The sequence below is a fragment of the Pagrus pagrus genome (assembly GCF_965226575.1).
Source record: "Pagrus pagrus genome assembly, chromosome: 14".
Taxonomy (NCBI): Eukaryota; Metazoa; Chordata; class Actinopteri; order Spariformes; family Sparidae; genus Pagrus; species Pagrus pagrus.
In genome coordinates this window covers 17,176,926-17,200,207 of record NC_140198.1, presented here as the reverse complement: position 1 = coordinate 17,200,207, position 23,282 = coordinate 17,176,926, and the positions used below count along the sequence as shown (strand labels likewise).

General features: G+C 41.3%; 2 protein-coding genes across 2 annotated transcripts; one reads left to right on the top strand and one right to left on the bottom strand.

The window, feature by feature from the left end:
* The first annotated feature begins 6,214 nt into the window (after nucleotides 1–6,214).
* hsd20b2 (hydroxysteroid (20-beta) dehydrogenase 2) lies at nucleotides 6,215–11,755 on the top strand. Its single transcript, XM_084373692.1, has 11 exons — nucleotides 6,215–6,376; nucleotides 7,436–7,482; nucleotides 7,632–7,707; nucleotides 7,830–7,940; nucleotides 8,808–8,875; nucleotides 9,004–9,048; nucleotides 9,167–9,201; nucleotides 9,296–9,377; nucleotides 9,521–9,586; nucleotides 10,289–10,438; nucleotides 10,532–11,755. The coding sequence occupies exons 1-11, from the start codon at nucleotides 6,226–6,228 to the stop codon at nucleotides 10,673–10,675; spliced, it is 975 nt and encodes a 324-aa protein (XP_084229818.1). The 5' UTR covers nucleotides 6,215–6,225; the 3' UTR covers nucleotides 10,676–11,755.
* On the bottom strand, nucleotides 10,898–21,766 carry slc12a9 (solute carrier family 12 member 9). The gene is made up of 14 exons (XM_084373691.1): nucleotides 21,482–21,766; nucleotides 18,283–18,516; nucleotides 18,022–18,156; nucleotides 17,718–17,855; nucleotides 17,323–17,625; nucleotides 17,096–17,203; nucleotides 16,820–16,931; nucleotides 16,192–16,349; nucleotides 16,034–16,116; nucleotides 15,823–15,947; nucleotides 15,194–15,386; nucleotides 14,932–15,106; nucleotides 13,189–13,335; nucleotides 10,898–13,105 (listed from the first exon to the last, which is right to left on the bottom strand). The coding sequence occupies exons 2-14, from the start codon at nucleotides 18,485–18,487 to the stop codon at nucleotides 12,276–12,278; spliced, it is 2,712 nt and encodes a 903-aa protein (XP_084229817.1). The 5' UTR covers nucleotides 18,488–18,516; nucleotides 21,482–21,766; the 3' UTR covers nucleotides 10,898–12,275.
* Between the last annotated feature and the right edge of the window lie 1,516 nt (nucleotides 21,767–23,282).

The following is a 23,282-nucleotide window of genomic DNA, read 5'->3' as shown; positions in this document are numbered from 1 at the left end:
TACGTTATATGCACAGAGCAATTTTATAAAGGTCTATAAGAGTTGTATGAAGGGATAAGGCATAAAGGGACATTCCAACAGTTACTGGAGTGGATAGGTCGGCTGCAACATATTTAAACAAGCTTACAATGACACAGAATGATGGATGAATTATTGACATTAACAAAACAGTACCTCTATTACCCACAATACTAAAAAATCACAGTGAATATATATTTGATAAGACGCAATTCAGACCTGAAGTAGCTTTTCTACATGGGAGCCACGTCAGTGTTGGAGCCTGTTGTTGAATAGCACCATTCAAATTCCAGGTGGATTAAGTATACAGAAGTATACAGCAGGTGAAGTTATCTTTGTTCTTCCATTGGGAAAAAATATCATAGGTAATCCGAATGGCATGAAAAATAAAAAAAATAAAAATAAAACCAAATTATCTCCCCTTGCATCCAAGTTCCTCAAAGACAAAACTGAATGAAATGAAAGATCTCCTCATTCCAGTGGTTTGGTCTCCAGTTCTTGCTGTCCCTGTTTTTGGACTGGGACCTACCCCAAACCACAGAGCATGGGACGGTGCGTGAGAAGAGGCGCAAGTCTGAACCAGAGTTCGGATTGGTAAAAAATAGATTGGCAGAGAGCTTGGGAGAGGTAACAGGTAAGAGAAAGGGTGGAGTGGGAAGGACTGGTAAGCTTTGACTTCTCAGCCCTCTTTAGCTTTTAATCCATACTAGTGTGGGAAGAGTGTGTGTGGGGGGGGAGGGCTGGAGGAGATGTTGAAGAAGGTGAAAGTACAGACTCTGGTGCTGATGTAGCCTAGAAAATCTTTAAATCTTCACAACCATTTTACAAACCGATTTGAGCTGTAATTGGCAAAAATAATGGGATAAATGAAACATTTTATTGGTGTTTGAGCCATGCTGAATTTCAGTCAGCATCTTTAGCATCTTTACTGAAAGATTAGGCGAACAGGAAGGAGCGTGATTGAAGGTCTACAGGGTCTTAAACTGCTGCAGCAGGGTTATATGAGGCGACAGGTGCCTTAATGAACCTGCCTGGGTTATTACATGCAATCCAGCAATTCAAGGTAGCCATCAGTGACAGTCGCGCCGTTGTTCTGCTTTGTGTGAGGAGGTTTATTAAATTAATTATATTCTTTGCTTTGGGCACATTTATTTTGATGAGTGAAGTGTTGCTGATCTGCCACAGAAAGTGCCCTTCATTTCAACCCTGAGTTCTGGAAATGAATGATGAGTTTCACGCAAGATTAAATCCTTTTTGTGGTCCTTTTTTCCATAATAGATAGGACAGCAGGTATCTGAGGAACTCTCTTTCATTAAATAGCAGTTCTGGGTGAGGAGGGACTGTAAATGAGTTTGCAGCCTTTTTTTTCTTAGTTGTTCGCAGCTCTGACTACTAAAAAAGCAGTTCAATGCATCAATCAAATAAATCTGATGATGCTCAAAGTTTGTTTTAGGTTGCAGAAATATTTCCCTCACTGATCTGAGCCTCACACCTGATAAAATACCAGAAAATGTTCACGGTAAATAAAGCTTTTGTCACATTCGATAAAATATGTCAAGGTATCTTTAACATGTCCAGTTTTCTTCACATTATCCGAGGCTTCATGACCCTGTTGACATCTCCACAGCCTGCCTCCCTTCTTGAGGTCAAGCGTCAAATTCTGGGCAAGATGAGAGTCACAGAGCAAAGATCAACATGAGCATCTCGCATACGGGGAGCAGTGCTAATAAAAGCATAAGAACTATGTGAGCTGGAGCTGAGGGCCGAAAATATCTTGTGGTAAGCCACTGAAAGTCTGCTGTTGCCCTCTTGACCTGCACAATGTAGGGTACACTGCAGCTCTACAGCTGGAATTTAAGCTTATCAAGGGACAAGCAACTCCACACTGAGAAAACATTTAAATATGAAGATGATACAGCAGAAACATCCGTCACAGCTTCAGTGACCTCTGCCGAGCTTAATGAACATGAAGATGGTCTCCGCTAAGTGTGACGATGTGTGTGTTCTTGTTTGCCCTGTCTTGCACATTGATTGCAGCCTTGTTGAAGTAATCAGATTAGACAGGTGAGGCTGTGCTAAACTGATCTGCTGCCTGCAAGCCTCTTAGCGACATGGCTAACGGCACTGACAGAGATCACTTCGAGCAAGGTCAGACATACAGCTGGCCAGGTTGAGAAAAGAGCTTGCATGCTACAGTAATATTGCACAATACTGACAGGAGGAGACCAAAACTGCTGACCTGTCATTTTCTTTTTGTTGTTATTATTAATCTGTAGCCTAAACTACCGAAACACAGCCATATAGCCGTGTAAAGAGACGGGGCGCTCAGTATTTGTTGAAAAATGTGACAAAATGTGTTTGTAGACTTGCTGCATCTGTCCAAATGCACTCGATCTACATTTTAATGACCTCTGTCCTCAGCAAACAGAGACTGGCATGTGTTGGTCACATGACTTTTAACGCTTCATGCGATTTACTGACTTATAAGTACAAACCTCCTGGAATTCTCTACTTTCTTCGGTGAAGCTATTTGTCAACGTTAATCAATCAAATACAGGGACACACCCTGTGGGAGGGACAATGGAGGAGCTTAGACACTTGACTCCTCCATGACCCCATGTAACTGATCGAGCAAATGAAATTGGCTGCTTCCCTCGTGTGACATCACTTAATCGTTCCAGGATCACCGGCTTCCCTGGAACTTCCCTGAAAAGCATTTGAAAGTGTTATTTAACAAAGCACGTAACTAGGAACCTCCTGTCTGTGTTTGCCGACGCAGGGCATAGTTTTCCTACAGAGTGCAAATTTAAAAGAATAAAAGAGAAATCTACTTTATATGAGGCATATTCTCAAAATTCCCCTGGGTGAATTGTCTTGCCCAGTGAGTTTAACTTTATGTTAGAGGTTACGTTGCACTTTCTAGTTGTCTGTTGTATTTATATACACTCTAACACAATTTTCTTTTACACCTAAAAATGACACATTACATTCGCACACAAGTCTCAAGTGAGCAGGTGTCCCACTGTAGATGTCTGTGTCTTAATGTCATCCAGGTGTAGTTGACTGTTAGGGAGCTGCAGCTCCCTCTGCTGGTTCACAGCTATTTGACTGCAAACATCAGTTTAAAGGGGCTGCATGTAATAATTTGTAGCCATTTATGCGCATCAATCCATTTTTTTTTCATGATTGTAACGTGATATGAAAGATGAGACCTTGCCCGTCTCACTCTGTTGACTTTACAAACCTGCGGATGATATGTTTAAGTTGTCTCATGCTGAAATGTGGATTTCCTTGTGGAGGACTTGGGGTCATGACAGTCCAAAAGATGTGACAGAGAGCAACAGTAGTTAATGTTAGTTTAGAAATGGAGTCTGATAACATAAACTAACGACCTGCTTCCAGCACAACACAGAGGATACACAGAGCCCCTTTAAACCAGCCTGTCTCTTTGACATGAGGCGTTGAAAGACATTTCTGTAAAGCAGTTTTTACCATCTTTTATGTTCACTCTTCTGTTTGTTTTAAGAGCTCAGGTGCAGCTGGCTGTGAAAGGAAGAACAAGTAAATGTGTTGATATTTCACATTTAGATTTTTTATCTGTGAATGCTGCTAGTTTTTTTCTGTTAAACTTGCATCAGAAAAACACCTGGCCACTGGATTAACCAGTTTGTAAAAAGAAAACAACCCTTTTAGTTAGTATTTAGAGGGCTTACTGGGCACCACCTGCTTGAAAACAGTGAAGGCATTTAAGGACAAGCTCAGCTGAGACAAGACAACTGAAGTAGATAGGGATTTGTGCTGGAATGTAAAAAAACAGCCCAAAAAACCCAAATAAATGAGCTAAATGGCTGCTCGCTGTTAGTCCTGCTTAATCTCTGGAAGCACCGAGACCAAGCTCAAGCACCCACTTCCGCTCGGGTTCGTGCTAACTCTTTTAGCTTGACAGCTACACTAGCAGCTAGACTGTGCTCACTTTGTCACTTCACCCCAGCTTGACTTGGTTCTGTTTATCCATCTAAGTACTAAATGCACACAGATCATATTTGTGTGTGAGAAACAAGGGATATTAGGCCACAGTACACTCTTGTGTCACACATATAATCCAGACTACAACAACACAATTACTTCCATTATCTTACGTCATCATACAGCAGCTGGTCACATCAGAGGCTGGGTAAATGTCTTGTGTCTTTCATTTTATTCAGGTTGTTCAGTGTTCAAGGTTAAGAAAATAACGCATAAAAGACATTCAAGTTAAATAACTTTAACAGAATGTTTTATAGAGTGCAGCTTTTATTAATCTTCAACTAAAACACGGAACTGAAATTACTGAATGGTTTATGTATTACTAAAATTTGTGGACAATCACAAACATTATCACTCGGGCATATAATCGAGAGCATTTTCAGTTTATCAATGTACAGACTCTGTTTTGCATGAAAAGTTAGGACTGTTTCTGCGGTTGTTAAACCCTGACAGATTGTGACTGCGGCAAAGACTTATCAGCTGACAGAATGACTGTGTCATGTTCACAACTACGTTATTATCTCCACTGCAGCTGCTGGAGGAGTCATAGTTTTGTTTTGGGGTTTAGTGATTAGATGCGAGTGCCGTACGAGTAATGACGATGGGTTTTTTGAGTGCTCTTGTGGCCTGATGTGACCCCATACTACATCCTATGGTCACTAAAGAGTGTCAATGTGAAATGCCACTATGAGACAAAGCACAAAGTTTTTGAGCATACACAGAAAATAAGCAGTCTCAGAGCCCTATATGAACCATCGCTTGGATTTTGGGTTAATACAAAAAGCCATTTACTGATGGAGGGGTTGTCAAGGAGTGCATGAGTGCACTTACTTGAGGGGAAACAGAAACAGAAATGTTATTTTTCAAAAATTAAGTACTTTATTTTAAGATGCACAATTTTTAAAAAGTTGTTTTATTTATTCTCACTATTTTATTTTTAAATGCAGCCCTTTCCTCAAAGAGAGAAGAAAATAATACATATTATTTACAGTATTATATATCTGTATAATTAAATATTAAGTGACAATAAAAATTGTCAAAATGTTTTTGAATTGTTCTGTCTTTGTTTGATTTGACAGTCAGTTCTTGATTACATGTAGACGTTGATACAATTACAAGGCTACTTCAAAATATATCACACTAAATCATAACGCAAGTTAGACATTATGATGTTTCCGGACCTTTGCTTGAGGAAATTTTCTCTAACTGGACCTATTTGAATTTTAGTTGAATAGCCCTGCTTTATAACATAACACATGACCTCAGACTTGAGACCAAGTCGGCAATAACTTTGTCTCACAGGTTTCTTGACTTGGTAGTCTCCCTCCATCTCTTTATACCCATAAACCCTCATGCTTTTTGTAATTTCCTTTAATCAGATCAGATTAAACTCTTGCTCGTAATGAGCTGCATTCCTCCTTTTTTCTTGTGAATCCAAGACAGAAGTGTTTTACTTGAAATGTCTGTTTGCATAAAAACCTCTACATTTTCTCCATTTGCATACTTTGTATAAGTATGTTGTCTTTAAGTCAATATGTATGCAAATTTAAGGTCCTACGAAACTTTGCACACTGAGGCTTTTAGTTTATCATACGGTTTCGGAGCTTCGGGTGTTGCCATCGAATATTTCAATAACAGATATCCAGACCAAGATGTCCTCTTCAGTGTGCCTCATTTTGGCTTTTAAAAAGCTATTTTATTTATTTTCACTATTTTATTTTTAAATGCAGCCCTTCTATTACTAATATTATAGTGTGTTAAAGGAACATCCTTCTAATTGTACTCCCCAAGTTCAGCATACTGAGTGCTACAAAGCCTCTGGAAACAGTTTTATCATGTCTTGCGTTGCCCTTGCTTTGGTGATGAATATTCTGTTTTCTAAATTCTGTTTACTGTGAGTTGTCCAACTTTATGGAAGTCAAATACCTAATTGCTGGAGTATCCTGTTAAGGTAAATATCTTTTTTTTTAGCTAAGTCTGGTGCTTGCGAGACTCAGGTGCAGCATGTGGCTGCAGGGGTGTTGCTCAAGTTTACCCTCATGACAGCAGCACACACACAGGGAGGGGTGGAGCAGTGAAGGAGGAGCACTACATGAAAAAGTTGTCATTTCCTATGATATAAAATAAGGATGGACCACCCTTTACGAGGCAGTCCTGCTCAGTCTGGAGCTCTGCTGCAAAATGTCATTCACTGACGCACTGACCATTGTTGGGGGATTTACTGTTGTTTTCCACCTGCTGAAACTGGCCTGGAAATGTTGGCGTGGATTCAGAGAGTTTATTCTGTCGGAGCGTTGGCAAGTGGATTTAAGGACATATGGGAGATGGGCAGGTAATGTCAATGAAAATGTTTTTTACACTCTCTTATGCATTTATAGCTACTAAATCTCTCTCTCTCTCTATGTTTGTGTATGTGTGTGAAAGGCCAAGTGCAAACGAAAGCACAGGTGCATGATGCTAATCTTATTTGAGACTGTTGGTGAATGACAGAGGGCAGAAAGGTTTTGGGAATATTCTCTCAGAACGTTAATTTCCGTCAACAGCTCCAATCAGACTTCCTGCCTGTAAAAGTATTTTGATGAGCTGTTCACATTCCTGCTTGATGGGACATTTCCGTCCGATTGCCTGAAAGCATTTTAATTCTCTACAGAAACACATCAACATCAGTTTAATTTAAAGTCAATTTTTATTTATATCTGACATTTTTGCTGTTGGAAACACTAATTTGGGGTCCAAACAGTACACACAGAAGAAGATGTGTCTCTGGTGTCTGAATGACCAGGATCTTATTCACATACTGCAGAAGAGAGTGTTTCCTCTGGCGAAGCAACGGGGGATGTTTTCCTCTCACTTTTCCTCTCCCCTGTGCCTCTCTTAGAAGCCTAATATTCCAAGTGTAAACCAGAGCCAACTGCACTCCAAGTGTGTGCAGTTGGCTCTGGTTATTTCACAACCAATATTTGTACCTGAGACGCAGTGTGGCCAACACTGAACTCAGCATTTTGAAGGGCAGGATTTAAGCCATGCATATTGTATGAAATGAAAGAGTCATATGAAATATTTTTCGCGAAGTTGAAGATTTAGAACTGCAAACTGAGTGAGCAAAGTGTGGAAAATGTATTTACATTTTTGCATAAATGGTTGGTTTTGCGTCAAAAGTTAAAGATTACACATTTTTTAGGAAATATTACACCAGCCTAGATGGCTACGTAAGAATGTGGCAGCACAAATGTGTCTTGGTAGTGAAGACACTACCAGTTCACATCCTTCGTAAACTTCCATCATGACTTGATTTAAAAATCATAAAACAAATGTAAATAATGTAGGTTTTCATAATTGTAAAATGACTTTAAAATGGATTCCTCTGACATGTGACTTCTCCCTTGTGCAGTTGTCACTGGTGCCACATCTGGCATCGGTAAAGCTTATGCCACAGAGGTGAGTCTCCAATTTTCTTTTTTAAAACAAGTGTAATCCATTATTTGGTTAGGATGGGAAGAGTTAGTTAATATTTGCAGGGCTGTTTAGAAGAGTCTTGCAGAGTCTTGAATGCCACCAACCTTGTTTGTCTGCATATCTTCTTCCAGCTGGCGCGAAGAGGCCTGGATGTTGTTTTGGTGAGCAGATGTCATGATAAGCTTCAAATGGTTGCCAAAGAGATAGGTGAGTGAAATGTAAACAATACTGGTGTGCTACAGCAGTGTTTCCATTACAATAAACACATTTGACTTTTCTTGTGCTATTCTGGGGCAGATTTAATCCAAAGTGCTCTTTGTCTCCTTCAGAGGATCAGTATGGACGAAAGACTCGCACCATCCAAGTTGACTTCACAGACGGCCACAGTATCTACCCTGCTATAGCCGAAGGACTACAAGGACTAGAGATTGGAATTCTGGGTAATGGGAAATACATTACAGAGCAAAGAAAAAGCTTATGAGGTTATTCAGATGCTTTGTAAATTTAGAAATATTTGAAAAAAAGAGGTGACAGCCTCAAACTTGTAAGCAATTCTTATATATACATACTGAGAAAACAAGGAGTCCAGCAGCTGGACCAATCAATAAAGTTCCCAAGTTCCTTTGTTCCCAGCGTACTATATTCCCAAAGTCTTCAGTACATTCTGAGGGTCCTATGTTCCCAAGTTACTTTGTTCTCAGGGTCCTATGTTCCCAAAGTCTTCAGTACGCTCTGAGGGTCCTATGTTCCCAAGTTACTTTGTTCTCAGGGTCCTATGTTCCCAAAGTCTTCAGTACGTTCTGAGGGTCCTATGTTCCCAAGTTACTTTGTTCTCAGGGTCCTATGTTCCCAAAGTCTTCAGTACGCTCTGAGGGTCCTATGTTCCCAAGTTACTTTGTTCTCAGGGTCCTATGTTCCCAAAGTCTTCAGTACGTTCTGAGGGTCCTATGTTCCCAAGTTACTTTGTTCTCAGGGTCTTATGTTCCCCAAGATCTATGTTCCCAGTGTCCTACAATCCTAAGGTCCTATGTTCCTGAGGTCCTATGTTCCCAAGGGCCTTTGCAACCATGGTTATGTGTTCCCAAGATTTTACATTTCCAATGTCATATGCTCACATGGTCTTATGTTCCCAAAATCCTTTGTTCCCAGGGCATATGTTCCTGGGCCCTATTCTTACAAGGTCTTAATTTTCCCAAGGTCCTATGTTACCATATGTTCCCATATGTGGTTATGTGTTCCCAAGATTCTAATGAGGTAAATGTTCACTAACAAAGGTTCTTGTTGTTTGTGTCTTTGTAACCATACAGTTAACAATGTAGGGATGACCTATTCTGATAATTTTGCCTATTTCCTGGAAATACCAAATATTGAACAAGTAAGTTTTGCATTTTCAAATGTCCTCTTTCTGAAGACAAAACTCTGCATGATTTATTTCTGACTGAGGCTGTCCAAGTTTGTGTCTGATTTGTAACACAGTTTCTCTTGTGTGTTTGTACTCACCAGAAAATCACTCAGGTTATCAACTGTAACGTGCTGTCTGTCCCTCAGGTAAGATACCTCTGAATATTTACTTTGTGTATTTGTTCATTCACCTTTTCCACTGTATCTGAACACAGTTTTATCTAAGAAAAAAAAAAAGATAATTATTTATATTGTCTTCACTTAGATGACCAGACTGGTTCTCCCGGGCATGGTTGAAAGGTATTGTCACAAAGCCCCAGATGTTAACGGCTGATATGAAGCAATGAGAACATAGGATGTATTTATTGATTGTTGTCTTCCATCTCCTTGCTAGAGGGACAGGGCTGATCATTAATATCTCATCTGAAGTGGGCATCCATCCACAGCCTTTGTTGTCCCTTTATTCTGCCACGAAGGTACGTTCTCATCCAGATATCCTGTTAATTACACGCATACATTCATTTAAACCCATGCTGACCAGATCACTCCTACAGCTTCACTGATCTGTGCACAAGTTCATGACAACACTCTTTATGACTGACTCTCTTCTTTATTTCAGGCTTTTGTAATACATCTCTCTCACTGTCTGCATGCTGAGTACAAGTCAAAGGGAATTACGGTTCAGGTAAAGTATTTGACACTTAACTGAATTCTAAAAATAACAAAGCTCATTCACATGTACTCAAGCTGGAGGAGATTTAAAATACTACGAAATCATCATATTATAAAGTAATCATTTAACCTTAAAATATATTAATTTCAACCTATTACCAAAACAAAACAACCTGTTACAAGATTTCTTAAAAAATAAATGTCAGTGTCATGAATAAAGGAAGAATAATGCAGATAACTCAACTGGACATTTTGAACTTTTGAACACTTGATTGTAGAGAATAATGCTTATTTTTGTTTGTTTGTTTGCTTGTTAAACCTATTTTACATTAAGAAAGACCAAATAATGGACGATAATGGCTGTTTGCGTGTGCATGGTATTATTTTACCAAAGCCTTATTCTCAGATGACTTACAGTGCAGCCTGACATTTTTTAGGCCAATCAATTCTTGAGTTAAAATAAATAAATACATTATTTTGTAGGTAAACACTTTTGATGGGGATCAATTTGTTTATCAAAAAACTAAAAACCAAACTTGACAGTGCTCTCTGGTGGACAAACCATGTAATGGAGACAGTTCCTAAAATAACCAAACATATTATATTATTTTATTATTGCATTTCTTGGTTTACATTTATTACTGTATTTATTTGTGTCTTACCTTGAAATGATGATGTAAAGGGAGGTTCAAACTGTCCAACCATCTTTCCCCAGTGTGTCTCCCCTTTCATGGTGTCCACCAACATGACGCACAACATGCCACTCAACAGTTTTGTGAAGAGTGCTCCAGGATTCGTCCGTGACGCCTTGAACACAGTGGGTTACTCCAGCCACACCAGCGGCTGTCTGTCCCACGCGCTCCAGGTCAGAGATATGACGGACTGCTGTGTGATGTACACGTTATCAGCTGCTGCAGCCTCTTAATGCCTCCCCTTCTCTTTCCCCATCATTCTACAGGATGCAGCGATCACAATACTCCTGCCTGACTGGCTGCGTATGTCGACAGCCCTCATCAAAAAGTTTCGCAAGTTTGCAGAAGTCAGTGAATATAAAAGAATAATGTGCAGGGAGAAGGAGAGGCAGAGTGAAAAGGAGGAGTAGTCGTCTGTCTCCATCTGCGTGGAATGAAGATTACTGACATGATTGTGACTTTTAGAGCTCAATATAGGAATTATTCACTTTTCACATACATAAAATGTAATATCATAGTAAGGTTTCTGTAATAAATAGGATATATTATACAAGATAAAACTGTAAAATTATATTTATTTATTCTTAATTATTGTATCAGTAGGGTAGCATACCAGAGTGTCTTTTTTATATTCATATTTACATTATAACACAATCTCTGCTTGCATTAAAGCCATCTTTTAAATACATATTTTCTGTTTATTTTACATTATTACAGTTACAAAGATAACAATGCACAGTACATTTGGCATTACTCCTGTGACACACAGCAATTTCATATGTACAACTACAGACCGTTAGTAGACATGTGTCAGTCTTTTAAGGCTTTCTCAGTGACCCAATTACCACAGCTCAACATGGAACATGTCAAAATGGCAAAGCAAAGTCCTGCAAATGGCTTTTTTTTTTAGCAACTTCTGGCCTGTGTTTTGTTCAAAAAGTCCATTATCAACTATGTATAACTAAACAGGACAAGAATGCAGTAACAATTTATTCTGTATTTTGATATGTGTTCAACACATAACTCTGTTATGTCTGACACAATTGTATAGACCTATGATTTGCATTTACGACAGTGGTGTTGCACTCAGAAACGGTGGGGGGTGCCAAATTGCACAAAATGTCAATTTATACATCAGGTTGCTTTAAATGTTGTAAAAATGGGACAACTCTTAACCGAATCATCATTGGTTCCCTTGTAACAAAAATCAAACACATTTTTTAAGTAAGCACATAGCAACAACAGCAACAAATGCTGTTCATCATGAGGTGAAACGCACAGTTCCCTCTGTGAAGATGAGAGATACACAGGTAACAGTAAAGAACAAACATGTTTGATGTGCGTGGAAGACAAAAAACAGAACTCAGTTCAGCTCAGAAACGAAAAGTCTTTGGATCGATTGGTCCGGCAACCAGCAGAAATGTGGGCAAAAGGAAGCAGCAAAAACAAAACAAATAATTGTCATGCACTGAAACATTAACATTCAGAAACGGAGTAGGTAACTGTGGTCAACTGTTATTAGAAAACACCACAAATCCATCATTTCATCCCTGAAATTATATATAGACATTTCTATATTCAATGTCCTTAACAACCCGTATTACTCAAAACAAACAGTTTTTGTTCTGAGGCGTCTTGACACATTTTGACTTCTGTCTTACCTCAAAAGACAGGCCTAAAGCTAATGCAAACAAGAGGGTATATCAACATAAATCCTATCTGCAAACATTAGTATTCTCCCATTTCTTGGCTTAAGCCAGTTCAAGTATATGAAAAAAGGAAAATATCCTATTTGAATGCAAAAACCTCACGTGGCATATTTTAAAAACACCTGTAACTTTTCTAAGCTCCAGTAAAACAACAAAGAAAGCTGCATTGGGTGAAAGTCTAGTAACTGGTGCTACATACTGTACCTTAGATCCACTTTTCATTACATTATGTGTTAGTTTTACATTGAACCAGAGGTTTTACTTATGTTACTGCATGACAGGATATGAACAAAACTCATGCTCACAGGTCAGTGTAAGTGACAGGTGTGACACCGTGAATCAGGAGCGTCGGCCCTAGATTATTGGTGACTGCTTCCATCTGAGCCAGGTACTGTTGCGCCTGGCTGTGATGAGCAGGAGGTCGGGGCAAATATAGGAAGCGAACAGCAGCTAGTGAGCTGTGCTCCATCAACATACAGTTCACTGCAGACAGGAAGTCCTCGGACAGAGCTCGTGTTGGCTCCTCGTCCACATGACTGTGGTGCTGCACTACCGAGTCCCACGGCACGATCTTTATCGACGCCCTGATCCTCAGCTTCCTCAGCAGCTCTCGGAACGTCTCTTCGTTTACCACCCAGCCCTGGTCGCTGGACTCAGTCTCCACGTTCAGGAAGATTCTCATCCTCGCATGGCGCCACTTGCTGGACATGTTGAGCACGCAGGCCATCTGCAGCAGAAAGAGGCTGCACACGTCCTCATAATCACGGCTGCCTGGCTGGAGCAGGTTGAGAGGCCACACATCTAGGGTCCGCTCTGAACCGTCCACCTTGCTGTCTTTACCCTCGCCCTCTAACTGGAAGAAATATCGGGCGAGGCACACATTCTTGTTCATTTTAAGGGCGTCAGAAACAATCCCTACGTACTCCTCTGGTGATAGCCACCGTGGGCTCTCCACATGTCGCACAGGAGGGAAATGCGCCTGTAATGAAGGCAAGTCAACCCCGAAATTATATTCTCCCTCACTCCCTCGTCCCAATGAAGAGTCACAGAAGGCGGTATCTTGTAGGAAGAAGTCCTCGGGAGTGCAGCTGTCATAGAAACCCAAAACCAGTGTGTTTGGCTTCATGCCACCTTGAAGAGAGGAGCACAAGAGTCAGAGGGTGCAGATAAAGCAACATCATAATCTGTGCTGACTGTGAGCACGCAGGGTTTACCAAGGCCTGTGATGCGCAGCAGATGCTGTGTTCCCTGTCTGACAGAGGGAGACAGCGTCAGGTCCACAAAGGCCTTCACCCCAAGTTTATCAACGAGGCTCAGCCAGAAGTTGTACTGCTGCTGGACCGGGTCTGACGGCAGGGAGTCTGAAACACAGGACAGACAGAAATCAGTTTACTGCATAGATCTAAAAATACTAACAGTCATTCAATGCAGGGCTTCATTTAAGAGACGCAATACTACAGAACACATTTCAGCAGAACTGTAGAAAGGATGCAAGTAAACAGTGGAAGATGAAGTACTACTGAAAGTAACAAGATTCAGTCTGTAGTAAAATGTTCCCGAGATCTGATATGTTATTATAGATCACATTATTAGGTCACTACTACTAATGCATCGTTGCATGAGTAGCATTTTACTGTGGTTGCTTGTTGAGGTGGAACCAGCTCTGATGACTTTTTGTGCAGTGTGTGGAGCTGTTTATGTTTATTGTTGGCACGTTATAACGTTTTGTTTTGATAAGTTATGCAGGATTATTTTGGCGGTCATTAGACGCACAGGGTTGTATATGTTGGGGGCTGGGCTGAAAGGGAGGGGCGGCACAGGTAGAGCAAGCGCATACATTTCTCATCAGACCAGTGATCTAAAAAAGAAGGAAAAGTCATTACGTCACTGAATCTTGCTTTGGTGCCAGACTGGTGACAGATGTATTGAGGTCAATGGGAGATGCATGGTAAAACACACTAAACCCAACAAATCTATGTCATATGACTTCTGGTGAAGAAATGCCTCCAGAAAATGAAAGAACACACTTCAGAGAGGAGGTAAATTAGAGCACAAACTAACAAGCTTAACTACAACTATAACAACTGTTGGGTCAGCGCAAGACCGTTCCTATTTTACCTATGTATAGTTTCTCCAAAGGCTCAAAGGATAAATCTGAGTGACTGTGAGAGGATTCATGTTGTAAGAAAGAAGAAAAACATAAATTCTGATACACAAACTTCTATTCGTTTTTTTCAGAAATACTGGATAATTTGTCCTCTTTGTAAGCTGTCCTGAGCCAAAAAGGAGAACTAGGAACCCCTGGTTGGATCTTTAATAATGTATTGAATTTAATGTTGTTATTAAAGGAAATAGTTATTATCATTCGTACTGTTTCTTTTTTTTTATCTTAATCTGAAATGTAAGTAGTAATTTAATGTAGTGGAGTAGAAGGTAGCATAAAACGCACATTTATATTTAACAACAGTAGTTGAGTAGATGTACTTGGTTACATCCCACCACTGCAAGTAAATGATCTCTTCATTAGGAACTTGATGACTTTGTAATGTGTCTTAACGGTCACCAGGGGGCAGATAGGCAAACTGTGAGTTAGTGAATGAACCTCTCTGTATACTTGGGGTGAATCACATAATTTATTTTCATATAGTTTGGAAAGAATATGCGTCTGTTTAGCAAAATAATCAAGGAGCTACACATGTGGCTGGTTAAACTCTCAGGCGTGATGCCGTGTAAACAGTGGTGTAGAGAAAATGTATTCTTTGATTAATAATGCAGGAGAAGCAGCAGATGGAAAGTGAAAGCAACAACAGGTTGCCGACTATGATGGTGCCTGTGGACTTCAGGTAAAAGAGAGTTCAGCTTCAGTGGTGGTGATGAAACCATAGAGGAAAATGATTCAAAGATAAGAATAATTCAATACTGTGAGCTGCAGATGGCCATCACAGGCAGAGAATTACCCAGGTCTCCCAGCTGCACGTGGCCCAACACAAACAGCCCTCCCTTCTTCAGCTGGTTGACAAACAGGATGAGCTGACAGGAAGAGCGAGGATTGGCCACCATCAGCAACACCTGCGGCCTCCAGAACTTCACGTGGTCTTTCCTCACATCCAGCATCAACAGATACTTACGCACCTAAACCAAAAAAGGGACACAGCACTGTTGTCAAACTGTGTGTCTGATAATGTGTGTGTGAGTGTGTGTCCGCAGGAGTCCAGATACCTGATGGAAAATGAGAGCCTGGCTGATGTAGCCCCAGCTGCTGGTGGGCGATCTGAAGTGGAGGAAAAGCAGCAGCAGCAACAGGAGGACGATGCTGCCTGAGGAGTACACGGGGTTGATGACGAACATCATCACTAAACAGCTCAGAATCCCCAGCAGGCAGGTGTGCCAGGAGAAGAGCTGGAAAGTCGGTCTGTTAAACACACAGAGACGAGAAAAAACAGAAGCGCAGAGAGGCAGTAAATATCACTTTTATTGTCCCATGAAATATATGACAGCGATATACCCAAGTGAGGCTGAGCAGGTTATAAATCTATATGATGTGACGACTAGTGCTAACATTTCTGGCTTGGTTTGAAATCTCACGTATTGATCACCAGGAAACATCATATGTTTTTAGCTTTTTATTTGGAAATTTAGGAGTTTTCAAATATGCAAGAACAGTATAACTTATTTCCACTAATTACTTAGTAATACAATGCACAAGCAAAATGTGCAGTAGTTGATACCTCATTTTTGCACCTGGATGTTAGTATCAGGATACATCACAGCCAGTTCAAATGATAAAGGGAGTAAACTTCACTGATTTCTTATTTTATTTCCGTCAATAGCAATTGATCTTATATTACCTGAAATTTGGAGCCGACGCCCACTCAAGAGCCAAACAGGCCAGGTCGACCGCAGCGTAGGCAAGCAAGTAGAAAACAGTCACCAAACTTGCTATAGCATTGAGCTGGCCTGCAAACACTACACACTGAAACAGAAAACACACCACAAACCACAGCTTAGGACATTTGTTGTAATTCTGAAAATACACAACCACACACCACAGAAACCCACCTGTGCCAGACCCCAGGTGTACAGCACCGCCACCCATGGATTTCCTGAGCTCGATGTGACAGTAGCTGGGGCCAACGGCAAACCTGTGAAGAAAACCAACATCTATTAGAAAACAACTCATGCACTAAAAAAGGCACTGATATAAGAATAACAACTACCAAAGAGGTCATCCAGAGCAAGAGCGTGGAGGATACGGGAAGCTCCGATCATGGCGCACATCGCAGCTGACAGAGAGGCGCAGTATATCCCGATGGTGATGAACGGAGGCCAGATGTTGATTTTCTGGAGGAACCCGTAATCCTGAATCAACAGGGTCCTGAAGAAAAAGAAACAAATGACTACTAAATTGTATCATGACCTCAACTGCTTATTTGCTTGTTAACTTCTCTTTAAAGGCTAACTCTGAGTGATGTCACTCAGTGGCAAAGTTGCATTGTGGGTAATGTAGGCGCCAGGTTTTGAAAAGGAAGAAGAATGTGTGGAATAACAAAGACAATATCTCTGTTTAAGCCATTTAAGTTTTGGTCATGAATGAGTCCGACAGTGGACCGCTTTTCAAAACATGGTGTTTCATTACCCAAAATGCAACAGCCACTGAGTGACATCTCTAGAGGCTATTTATCAGATTACATACAGCTTCCTCTGGAGCCACAAAAGGCTTTAAACTATAATTTTTCAGATATGCAGCAGTACTCCCCAGTACCTGTTAACACACTTAAATAAGTAAAACTGGCGGAGTTACCCTTTAAGTATTAATATCAAACACTATTATGAAGCATTTCATACCTGTCACAGGTGGCACTGACCAAGATGAAGAGGAGAACGTAGACGGTGAAAGTGTAAAAAACGGCTGTGATGGTGCCTTTGGGGATGGAAACACTTGGTGTCCTCAGCTCCCCTTCAGGGACATGTGGAGTAGGAACAAACATCAGGGTGTGTTTCATGTTTGTGCAACACGCACAATGATTTACCAAGCTGTGACATGTATAAACACAGCTCATGTTTGAAATAATACTGCTTGAATACTCAAGTCCTTAATTCAAAATCGAACTGAGCTTTAACCTGACATGTTGGCTCCAGCCATGATCCCAGTGCAGCTGGTGAACATGACGGCGAACACGGTGGCAAAAGACATGACAGAGTTGGTGCTGTAGTCCAAAGAGTAACCAGCTGCAACGACAAAAAAGAGGAACAACAGCGAGACAATTAAAGGTAGCTCCTAAATTTATAAGCATCATGCAGCTTTACTTGTGAACTGTACTTTCACTTCCTCTTGCCCCGACACTCACAGCCCAGGTTGTGCCTCAGAGTGGTGGCATTGTAGCCCGTGTAGCTGGCGTTGTAGTGGACCGTCTGGTTGTCCGGTCCCTTGTGTGTGATGACAAAATCGCGAGGTTTGACGGCCACTGAACTGATGAAGATGGACAGCAAGGAGGCGGTGACCACCAGCAGGATGACGAAGGCGGTGCGAGCGTAGATGTGGGCGCCCACCAGACACACAAGCAAACACAGCAGAAGGACTACTGAGGAGTACAGCACCGTGTACCAGTAACCCTGAGGGAGCACGCGTATCCCCCCAGAGACAGACGACTCTATAACAGAGGGGAGCAGGCCGAAAAAACTGAGGAAGTGAAGTGGTTCAGTCAGCTAGTAAACTTCACGAGAAACAGAACCAGAAACTTACCAGGATCTGACCCAAACACGTCAAGTATCGCCTCCACAAGACCAAGAACATACTCTCCACACGCACACACTTTGGCCAGGAAGAACATCAAACCGATGCTTCCTCCAAACTCTGGGCCCAGAGAGCGGCTTATCATGTCTGGGTTAGGGTTAAGGTCGATGTTGTTTTTACAGACACCATTCACATCTACTTTCTCGCTGCATTCAATAAGTTGTTTAGTTCAGAACGCACACGAGGCTCATCAGGTTCAAATGAAAAATAAAATAAAACAACTTCTGACCATTTGTTTTGTCTGTAAGGATACAGTAGGCTCCACCTCCTTGTATAGCTCCGTTGGTGGAGATGGCACAGATGGAGAGTATAGTGAGAGCTATAATGGTGTAGGCTACAATCAGCATTAACAGACCCTGTAACAGCCCCGCATGACCCACCACAAACCCTGCAGGAGAGATGACGTCAGTGTTAGTCACTACAGCACAATGACTCAGTTATACTGTAAGCCTCCACTGTCTGCAGCCCAGAACAGCTTTAAGTTTCCTCATTTCTTCACACATGTATGTCTCACCTGTTCTCAGGAACAGAATGATGCTGAACATGGAGAGGATGGTCGGCACCATCACCCCGAAAAAGGTGTTCAGTTTTCGAGGGTCTTTACTCGGCGACCCCGAGCCGGATTCAGGGGCGGCGTCCGACTCTGCGCCGCACGCCACTGCGGTCACAGCCAGACCGCATACCCCCGAGGTGATCAGAGGTGTGCGTTCGTTTGACATGGTTCAGGAGAGGAGCTGGTCTGCTTGTCCTGTGGAAAGGAAATCAATGAGGATAGGTTTCAAACAGACCCATGGGCAGTTATCTTTTAATTTATCTCTAATGCACAGCTCTCCGGCTTCACCCTGAAGCACTGACTGAAAAAAATATGAACAGAGCCTCCTGGTCTCAAAAGTGAAGCATTCTTTCTAAAGGGGGCCAGCAGCCCTCAACAAACAGTTTCCTGATGAGTTTATGGTTTCAATCCCCCATTTTAAAGTCATCTTTAACACAACATGATGTTTATTTTATAAATGATGGTTCCACTGAGAGTACAACAGATGAAAAAGTGGAGTATGTTTAAGGTGTGGCTCGATTGACGTCCATCCTCTCATCGAAAAATATGGTTGTGCCCAGTGTGTGTTAAACATTTCCTCCTCTTTTAGGGACAAAGTGAGATGATTTATTAGTCTCCCAGGATATGAAGTCATTTTTTTTTCAAAATGTTTACAGCTTTTGATTTTTCTGATGCATTGTTCTCTGTTTCAAACGTAGCAACAAGCCAAACAAACACACACACACACACACAAGCATTTGCTGTCTCACACACATGCACACACCCTTTTGGCGCTTCCTTAAAATGAGCATTATCATGTGCTCAGTAACACACGTTTTGCATTACCTTGTGAATGCTTTGTGCGTCATATACACAAACAGTTTTGTTTAAAGAGACAGATTCAGTTCACCAGCAGGTGCCACATGATCACCTGGTGCTACAGTGCTGGGTGATTTGCTTGGCCTGTTCTGTTACTTTTAATCACATGACAGTGATTTCCCTTTGTTGCACACACTCATGGCAGGAAAAAGAGGTTTTTGAACTACACCACACAGCAAAGATCAAGCACTGAAACACCACCAAAGAGAATAGGTGAGTGAAGTTTGGGACTCTTAATGAAAGCTTCTGGCTGCTCACACATCAGGTTGGTATTTGCAGTCAGCTGATTCACAGCTGCTTGTCTGTTTTGACACGAAACTCAAACCAAAGAGCGGACACACATCTCAGCTGAGCAGCCTGAGCATGACTCCCAGTGTGCAGTTGACCTTGCTTGTTTTCTGTCTCTCGGGTGCCGGCGATCACCTTCTGTCTCCACAAGCAATTTCACTCGCTGAGACTGTTCAAGTGTTGCCTCAAGACTCCCCCTCTCCACCTGCTATTAGATCATCTACAGGAATCACATAATGGGAAACTAGCACATGACTTTTACACAACATGATGGGGCATGAAGGACAAAAAGCTCCCAACAATTACAGCGACCACGCCCTGTAACTGCTATTATGTAAGATGTACACATTATTTTGACTGAAATAATGAGGCAATTTTTCATTCCTATGAAAGCTGCTCATGAAGCTAAAAAAGTTTAACTTCCAAGGTGTAAAATTACTTGGATCTTCCTCATTGTATGGCCCGTACAATGAGCGCTCACGAGACAGACCAGCTGAGCAGCTAACCTCTGGTTCAGCACTCTGCTAACTTGAAAGAGGATGAAATGGTTTAATCATGTGGCTCTTCTAGATTTATCATATGTTATCAGACTGAATGGCTCAAATTCTGACAGTGAAACAGGCCATTTCGTGGGGAGTGTGACGCTAAAAAAAAAAATTGACCCACCATTTCACAGTCAGTTTTTTTCACAATGTAAGAACCATTTCGGGACCAGTGTGCATCAAATGCACCACTCTGCACTGCCATATATCAGGCAAGCCAAACACTGACTCTAAAGAGCACCGACACACTTGATGTTTTTTTGCATTTTTAGCAGCCACTGTAGGGAAGTATAAGGCGAGGGGTATTCAGTTGGTTGCAATTTGCAACCACACTGTTAGCTGTTGAATCTTACACATTGGACCTTTAACTTATGTAGAGTTTTAGTAGGACAAGCCATCTGAAGCTCGCCTCTAGTAAACTGCAAAATACAAAATAAAAAGAATAATAATCTAAATAAGATGATTAATCAATCATGTAAAATAATCACATGGGCAATATATACGATATGCATTGTTATCCTAATGTGAGACAATATATTGATGATTATTGCTCAGAAATCTCATTGTGTTAGTATTTTGATAAAGTACCAATAATCATCACTATCATATTGTGGCAATAACGGTATCGAAGCAGGGACTTTGTCGCCCAGTCCTAAGTGTTTTTGAGAGGATTTCAAAATAACAAGGTAGATATAGTTTATGGCCTAAAAATATTTGGATATTATTTTAAGGCCAGCCCTTGTGCAGGCCGATCTGACTGATTTATATATTTTTCTGATGCAATACTGTATAGGCATCCCATCCACCACTGGCTGAATGAAAGCGCTTCTACAGCAGAAGGTGAGTTTGCTTTTTTAAATATAGTTGCACAACATCTAGTTGTCTTGAGTAAAATACGCCTGAGATATACTCTCAACCGCATCATGGTGAGTTGACTCAGTGGATATGAGGAAGTTGAACAGTTCAGTGGGAACTGAGGCCGGGCAGAGACCCACATCATGTAATGAAATGCTCTGTAGCTGGTGCTGAGAGATCCATTCAGCACGATGCTGTTAGGGAAGCACTGAGCTGATGTGGCTGCAGACAGACAGCCTCAAAGCACCATAAAAAAGGCCCTCCCGGGGTCCGCGGACCCTACTTTTGAAACAGATCGGATACCAAAATAAATCTGCGTTTCCGTCACATGTACGTAGCAGGAGGTTGGGTCAGCTGCGGCATAAAAACTTTACGTGTTTCCAGGGGCAGAAAATGTGAAAGACTGGATGCATAATGCGCCACATTTGCTGCTGCATCTTGGGTAAATGTCTGTTTACGGTGTCTCGCGCAGGAAGTGGCCACGCCGGCTGTCATGAAACAACACAGCCCGGGTTAGGTGCTCCTGCACGGTGTCGTCCAAACAGCAACATCCAGGACATTCAGAGCCAGAGACCCTGAAACACAACCCCGAAACACCGAGGGGCAGTCAAACTCACCCAGCTGAGTCTCCTCCAGACAGCTTCACCCACTTCCTGCTTCTGAACCCCCTTCTTCTGATGGTTCACTGGCTCCTTCTGTCTCTGCAGGATGTCTCCGGTTGAAAATGTCCCGGGTCAGACGGTGAAATGTGGCCGGTGGAGGACCGGGGCTGAGATGTCCCGAGAGTTGGATGCTGCTGTGGAAGATGTGCTGCCCAATAACAACACGGCAGCCATGGCACGCCTCGTCCCCCTATCATTTGTTCAAAAGTGTCACGGGAGAGCAGAAGAGGGCCATGTGACTGTCAGAGGGGGAGGGCAGAGACAGAAACACCACAAATATATGAGCAAAGGTAGTTCCTGTCCAAAATAACCACGCCCCTGATGTGTGGCGCTGTGAAACCTCAGCAGTGAGCTGTAAATAACGTCAGATAACAGCGCATTCAGTGGTCACTGGGTTCGTTTGTGTCTGTTGTACGAACCAGGAGGAAACTTTAATGCACACACAGACTGTAAACGAGCATCTGATGTAAAGTTGCGCTGTAGTGGAGTGCAGTGACATTTCTGTCCACCAGGGGTCACTGATGCGACAGAGATGACGTGCAGACACAGTGAGGGATCATCATGCTGCAGGATCCAGAGATGATAGATTAGATGATATCACCAGTTTAATGCCTTCATCTATTTTTATTTTACTTTTTATTCTCCCTTTTTTTTAATGATGATTTTGTTTCACCTGTTCCCCATGTTTTTACCATATTTTATTGTCTCTGTGTCACTGCTTTATGTCTTATTTTGTGTTAAGAAGTGTCTGTTCACTCTGAAACTGTCATTAATTGTTGCCTTACAAATTGCAGGACTTACCTGAAATTAAGTTTTCATTTATATAATGACATTTTTCCACAGAAGAGCTATAATCAAAGCATACATAACGAACCAGCGGTAAAAAAAAAAATAACTAGGGGGTTAATGTATTAATATTAATGATAATAATAATAATAATACATTTAATCTATATAGCACTTTTCATGAGACTCAAAGACACTTTATATAATATAATAATATTTATAAAAAATAAAAGCAATACATTAGAAACAAATATCAAAAGCAACACACTCCAGGCAAATGTAAAAACATACATCATACAACACAGAGAAAAAAGCAGGGCAGGGTCTAAAGTGTCAGTCAACCACTTGTTGGACGTGCAGCATCTCCTCCAGGAGACATCACAAGCTCCCAGTACTTCAACAAATGGTTTCTAATACTGTAACTATGTCTTAGCAGACATAAATGTAAAATCTAATGTTCTCTGACAACAAAAGTCACCTATAAAGAAATACAGAAGCATTAGTATGGAAGCCTACAGAGGACTTTTTTAAAATATGGATGTAAACTTGAAAATGTTAATTTTTTTCTACATTAGCAGAGTCATTTTCCATACGTGTGTGTTATTTGAGTAAAAATTAACACGAAACGCAGTAATTCAATTAAATTTTTATTTTCACATAGTTTTCACTGTTTGACATTTAATTTCCATAATACCTGTTATAATACGCCTCATTTTCTTCAGTAAATGTTTAAAAATGTATTTGCATTAGAAGAGACGGACATACAGACATGGTAGATGTCAAGTTCTAAGAAATATACAACAGTGGCGTAAATTTCATACCGCCAACCACCTCCAGACAAGCTGTGATGCCAGGAATCGCAGCTGATACGCGATTTAAGGTGTGTGGCAAAACCTTCCCCCTTCAGCAAATGAGTGTAATGCAAACATACTGTACATCATCCTGCACGGTGACGGTCAAACTGTCATGTG

Bases quoted from the DNA above. Each gene is read 5' to 3' on its own strand.
- hsd20b2 (XM_084373692.1), top strand. From the start codon at position 6,226: ATGTCATTCACTGACGCACTGACCATTGTTGGGGGATTTACTGTTGTT. The intron at 7,708-7,829 runs GTGAGTGAAATG...TGTCTCCTTCAG, and splicing joins AATGGTTGCCAAAGAGATAG to AGGATCAGTATGGACGAAAG. The intron at 9,049-9,166 runs GTAAGATACCTC...GTCTTCACTTAG, and splicing joins ACGTGCTGTCTGTCCCTCAG to ATGACCAGACTGGTTCTCCC.
- slc12a9 (XM_084373691.1), bottom strand. From the start codon at position 18,487: ATGTCAAACGAACGCACACCTCTGATCACCTCGGGGGTATGCGGTCTG. The intron at 16,350-16,819 runs GTATGAAATGCT...CTTTTTCTTCAG, and splicing joins GTCAGTGCCACCTGTGACAG to GACCCTGTTGATTCAGGATT. The intron at 13,336-14,931 runs GTAATTCTCTGC...CCTGTGTTTCAG, and splicing joins CGTGCAGCTGGGAGACCTGG to ACTCCCTGCCGTCAGACCCG.